This window comes from Haliaeetus leucocephalus, unplaced genomic scaffold (assembly GCF_000737465.1).
Source record: "Haliaeetus leucocephalus isolate CR32 unplaced genomic scaffold, Haliaeetus_leucocephalus-4.0 Scaffold240, whole genome shotgun sequence".
Classification (NCBI taxonomy): Eukaryota; Metazoa; Chordata; class Aves; order Accipitriformes; family Accipitridae; genus Haliaeetus; species Haliaeetus leucocephalus.
In genome coordinates this window covers 5,059,710-5,065,930 of record NW_010972676.1, presented here as the reverse complement: position 1 = coordinate 5,065,930, position 6,221 = coordinate 5,059,710, and the positions used below count along the sequence as shown (strand labels likewise).

The window sequence follows — 6,221 nt, the reverse complement described above, 5'->3', positions numbered from 1 at the left end:
CGGGTGTTACAGGGGTGGCTTCTGTAAGAAGCTGCTGGAAGCTTCCCCTGTATCTGACAGAGCCCATACCAGCCGGCTCCAAGACGGACCCGCTGCCGGCCAAGGCCGAGCCAATCAGTGATAGTGGTAATGCCTCTGTGATAACATTTTTAAGAAGGAAAAAAACATTGGGACAGGGAGAAACAGCCGCCAGAGCGAGGACTGAGAACATGTAAGAGAAACAACCCTGCAGACCCCCAGGTCAGTGAAGAAGGAGGGGGAGGAGATGCTCCAGGTGCCGGAGCAGAGATTCCCCTGCAGCCTGTGGTGAAGACCATGGTGAGGCAGGCTGTCCCCCTGCAGCCCAGGGAGGTCCACGGTGGAGCAGATATCCACCTGCAGCCCAGGGAGGACCCCACGCCGGAGCAGGTGGGTTCCCGAAGGAGGCTGTGACCCTGTGGGAAGCCCACGCTGGAGCAGGCTCCTGGCAGGACCTGGGGATCTGTGGAGAGAGGAGCCCACGGAGCAGGTTTTCTGGCAGGACTTGTGACCCCGTGGGGGACCCACGCTGGAGCAGTGTGCTCCTGAAGGACTGCACACCCTGGAAAGGACCCGTGCTGGAGCAGTTCGTAAAGAACTGCAGCCTGTGGGAATGGCCCACGTTGGAGAAGTTCGTGGAGCACTGCCTCCCATGGGTGGAACCCCACACTGGAGCAGGGGAAGAGTGTGATGAGTCCTCCCCCTGAGGAGGATGAAGCGGCAGAAAACAATGTGTGATGACCGTAAACCCCATCCCCGTCCCCCTGTACCACTGGGGGGGGGTTGGTAGAGAAATCCAGGAGTGAAGTTGTGCCCGGGAAGAAGGGAGGGGTGGAGGGAAGGTGTTTTGAGATTTGGTTTTATTTTCTCATTACCTTACTCTGGTTGATTTGTAATAAATTGAGTTAATTTTCCCCAAACTGAGTCTGTTTTGCCCATGACGGTAATTGGTGAATGATCTCTCCTGTCCTTATCTCAGCCCTCAAGCTCTTTGTTATATTTTTCTCTCCCCTGTCCAGCTGAGGAGGGGGAGTGATAGAACAGCTTTGGTGGGCACCTGGCGTCCAGCCAGGGTCAACCCATCACAGTCTTCTATGTGCCTACTAGAAATGGTAAACAACCCCAGCAAAACTATGAATAGGTTTTGGAATATTCTGGTAAGTTTTCAAACATGTCTCAAATCTATGTTCAGAAACAAAACCTGAGGCATTATTTATGTAAATATATACCCATAGCATGAAAACAGTAAGACTTACTGAAGAAAGTTCTCTTCCCCTGCTGTTCTAAGTGAAATACCCAGGGAGCTGGCTAGCACCCCAGGCAGACAAGCCTGGCACCTGATGCAGTGGGAAGCAGCATACAAAAAGACTGTACTCAGATCCTGTGCCTTTCGCTCCTGTACAAGGGCATAAAGAGCACAACTGGTCAAGTCCCCCATTGCCCAAAACCTACGTGACAGAGGACTCTTGGCAGCAGGAAGGAAGGTATCTTGTGGCATCCACAGCAACTACATCACCTTGCAGAATGACTATTACAGTTAAAAAAAAAAGTCTTTTCTCCAACTGTTTAGCAAAGTGCAGTCTGCTTGTATGTCTCCCTCTTCTCAGGATAAGGAAATGAAGAAGATTCAGCTGGCATTTGATCCAGCAAGCCAATCCAGCACACAACATTTGACAAACATGAACTGGCTGGTCCACAAAGCTGCCTTCTGTATCTGTGGTACCGTGGCACTGCAGACGCAAGGCAGAGGTTAGCTTCTGCTCCAGTAAAAGTGATCCTCGTCAACCTGTCCATGTCCATCCACTGCAACTGTTGGGACAGAATACTTTCAGCACTTGGAGCTGTTGGCTGCTGTCAAGAGAGATTTCGCGGGAAACTTTCTCAATGATTTACCCTGTAAGTTAAACAGTGTTAGTATCCATGTAAAGCACCAGCCTTGGGGGGAAAAAACAACACAGGAAAGCAGACTAGCTTAGATCAGAACTCGGAAACCGCAATAGAAGAGAAAGGGACCAAGAACAAACATCAACACAGGACACAAAGTTTTCTATCAGTTCTGGGTCCATCCCCAGCCTACCAATACCAAAGACTCTGAGGTCCAATACTGGTTGTTCCTCCCAGCATTTCTCTGCTAGTGTCCAAACCCAAGATGTGACAACTATTGGCTCCAAAACAATTTCCCTGGGACCTTGTCTTACAAGGAAGGACGGACTTGTATTAGGACTGCTGACACGACACCCATCACCTCCACTTCATCGTGGCTGCAGAAATCACTGCTTATAAAGCAGTTCCAGACCCTTTGCAGCACAGTCTATTAAAGTAAACCAGCATCAATTTCTGCTTGACTGGGCTGCAAACTGCTGCAAGTGATTCCTGAACCCTCACAGCTCAAGCACAGGACAGACCGTAATCTTGTCAGCCATGCCAGTGTGGGTTGTTTGTAATATTGAGTCAGAACCTACAGAAAACCAGCTGAACTTGGCCTTCACTGCTCTCTTCGCTTCAGAGTCAGCTGCAACTCACAAGTCTGGCTTCAAATCACTGCAGTTCCACGTGTGGACAAGAGGGGATAAAATATGAAGCATTTACGGAAGTGATGCTCTGCCCTAAAGCATGAGTTAAAAAAGGAAGATATGTACCATTTATATAATTATGCATTTAATGTTACTGTTTCACTTTTCTAAACAAATTTAGCACAGAAAGGAAGAGACATTTTCAATGTTCACTGCTCAGAAAAGCAGTAGGATGTTTTAAAAGGACCAGCCGTCCTCCACAAAGCTGCACACTGCTTGCTAACGGAGAATCAATCTCACAACAGCATAAACCATCCATTTCCACTCCAAATGCTTCAAGAGGTAACTCCCTTCAAACAAAACAAAACCAAAACAAAAGTCAGTGGCTTGGTCATTTTCCTGAGTCTAAACATATAAGCTCTCGTTTTCATTCCATGATCTGACACAAATTATAAGCAGTATAACCAAAATTTTTCTCCAGGCAGCTCAGAAGGGATCAAAATTTGGAAACTCAATTTTACAGTCTGAAGACAAAGAAAAGAAGCATATTGCTTTCAGAAAAAAGCTTTACACATGAAACAAGACTACATTACTACCACTTTGTGCAACAGTGAGAATTAAATTGCAAGGGATGCATGCCTCTGAACTATGTCACATGTTAAGAAGAACAGATTCAGGGCAAGGAAGGACCTTCAACACGGCAATAGGAAACAGATAGTAAATAGAGATCTACTAAGTACATAGCATCTATGTCCCATGGAGCTGGACACTTAAAATTTTCTGTCCTCCAATGCTCTATCGCAGTAAAGTGCTCCATATCATGTATCAGGGGGCTGACAGATGTGTTCCGAAGGATGTTCTGAAATTTCTCAGGTGGGGGTTACTGCCTTATTGAGTCAGCTTGTGGGTCACCATGTACTAATACTTGGTCCAGTTTTATCAAAACAGCAATTTTATGTATTTATATTAGTCATGGACACTGACCAAAGATTCTGCTGTAAGACAGCACTGAAACTACACTTCCATTAACATTGCATTGCAAGTATTTCCATAAATATTTGCATGCCCATTTCATTAAAAGCTCAAGTTCAGAATCAAGTGTTTTCTTAGTTTAATGTTAAACTAGTCAGAAACTATAAATTGGAGAAGACTAAAAATTTACAGCTATGTTTAATTTGAAAGCAGCTCACCAAGCACTTGTAGACTGTAAGACAATTTTGCAGGTAGTGGATTGCTTTGTGGTTGGTGAGGAAAAATTGTTTTTGACTTTAAGACTTTGGTTTAGTTTTTAAATTCACCAAACGCCAGCTGGTTTCCATAATAGTTTTATATGGTGATAGAAGAAGAGTTTTGTCTTTACTTTGGAGATGGTCTTTGATCTGAGTTTGAACTAGTCTCTCTACAAGCTGAAGCTGGTAGAAGCTAAAATATCAGGCTACCTGCATGTCAAACTACTTGGTTCCTGTTCGCTTGTATTGCAGTTCTCATTATGTAAAAATTTCTATATGTATTGTGGTATTGGCACTAAGCTTCATGATGGCTGCTTTTTAAAGCACCCCTCAAACATCTTCATCTCCTGGAATTCCTCTTGCACAAATGTTATCTTCTAATTAAGTGGAAAATAACTTCCTCTTTTGATGAAATGTGATTCACTCTCCTGTATGCCTACCTCCTCATCTCTAAATAAAGCTCACTTTTGTTAACAATTCAGTTTCATATTTCAGCTGAAGTTCCTCTAGGACCTTCACCCTATACACAATTCATAACCAACCATATAAGGTCAAGGGCAGATAAAGAGCTGAATGGGCAAAACAAGCTGCAGTCAGACCCACTGGCATGTGCCCATAGGAGGCTGAAAAAGCAATTTGGAGCCACAGGTCCCTGTATTACATGCGCACAAAACCACACAAAAAATAATTACATAAAAATAACCAAGTGTGTTTTGTTTAAACACACAAAAAATTAAAAAAAAACCCCAAAATTTTTTTCCCCCCCCCCCCCCCCTTTTTTTTTTATGTTGTCCATCACATGCAAAAGACACATTCTAAATCTAAAGTAATCCTCTGGGTTTGGGCGGGGGAGGGGGATGGGGGTTTATACTATGTAAAGAAAGCACAGACCAGAAAGACAACAATTTTACATTAAAACATGATGCAAGACAACAACAACAAAGAATATTATCCTAGACTACAGATAAGTGTTTTCCCTTGCCTTCTAACAGCAACTGATCACACCGACATGTATTAGTACATAGTAGATTTACACACAACATCATTTCACCTAGCAAATGTTATCATTCATGAACCAGGTGATAAGCAGTCATACAGCACAGTGCTCATTTGTTAACGTACACTAACCTGCATTCAGCACCACCCTCCTGCTTAGTCATCAGTAAATGACCGCCCTCTGGATTGACCCATGATTAATTGATCTGAAGCACAACATAATTTATCTTTTCTTAAACAAACCAGCCACTTGTGATGAGCCAATTCAACTGTTTAAAGTTTCCTAATGTGAGGGTACAAATAAGGAGAATTTCCAACACTCAATCCTCTCACAGCAGTTTTCTCAATCCCGTCTGGTCTGATGCAATGTCAAATAGGAATTGCAGCAGTTTTTACTCACATGTGTTCTGTCAACTTTCATGGAAGGATTCAATCACATTCAATTACTTAATTGCACTACAAAATTAAATTTTTTTTTTTCCTGAGATAGCTTGATTTGAAAAGTCTCTCGATTGTATAGTTTCCTAGATGGCACACAAAACTATTTTTATTCTTACATTTATTTTCCTATTTTTGAAAAAAAAAAAACCCACAAAACAAAACAAAAAACCCCAACAAATATTTAAATACAGAAAGAATGTTTAAACAACATGTAAGCATTGCCATTTTTAAACACACCTATAGACCACTATATATAGAAAACAAAAGGGGAGGACACTTACAGAATTGTAGACTGAGACTCAAAAAGGCTAATAAGGCTGCCAAAGCCAGCAAGAACAGAAAACGGTTTCGGAAAAGCATTATTATTCGTTCTGCTGTCTCTTCATTGTTTCATCTTCGTATATCAATGATTCCTGCAAACAACAAAACATTGGCAAATATATTTCAGATGTGGAAGCATCAGCTATAACAAAGAAAATTCAAATATCCCTTTGACAGTGTCAAGTTACTTCATAAAGGCAAGCACAAGACACAATTGAAATTGGCAAAAACAGTATTGGTAAGTTGTCTTTACCCTAGTTATGAGATTAACTGTATTTCCACAAGACAGAACTTCTAAGTAAGTAAAAAAAATTGCCATTTCCCATAAAATTAAGTTTTCTCCTGCCAACACAGGGTTAATGCTCATGGGTCCTTTAACAAAAGTCTCTTGCCCCTGTGCAAAGTAAATCACAACAAGAATATTATTATTTAAGGGGTCTCAAGAGCAATTTGGTAAAGCATCCCTAGAAATGAAATAATCTCATAACATGTTAAAAACATATACACACACTTTCAAACACAGGTTAAAAATTAGTTTCTCTAACTGGTAGCCCTTTTACTGATACCAAGTTCACAATTCTTAAGAGAATAAAGAGAAAAATTACCAATACGACTACACAGAAAATGGAAAAGTATATTGACTTAAGATTAACACCTGGAATAATTCTGTGTAACAATATTTTTAAAAACCACAAAACAACCC

At 41.9% G+C, this 6,221-nt stretch overlaps 1 protein-coding gene across 1 annotated transcript in view; it reads right to left on the bottom strand.

Moving 5' to 3' along the window:
* The window catches only part of PXYLP1 (2-phosphoxylose phosphatase 1), a 39,826-nt gene extending 34,269 nt beyond the window's left edge, over positions 1–5,557 (bottom strand). Inside the window, exon 1 of the mRNA XM_010568268.1 lies at positions 5,479–5,557. Within this exon, the coding sequence (XP_010566570.1) occupies positions 5,479–5,557 (79 nt within the window). The remainder of the gene's footprint in view (positions 1–5,478) is intronic.
* Positions 5,558–6,221: the final 664 nt, after the last annotated feature.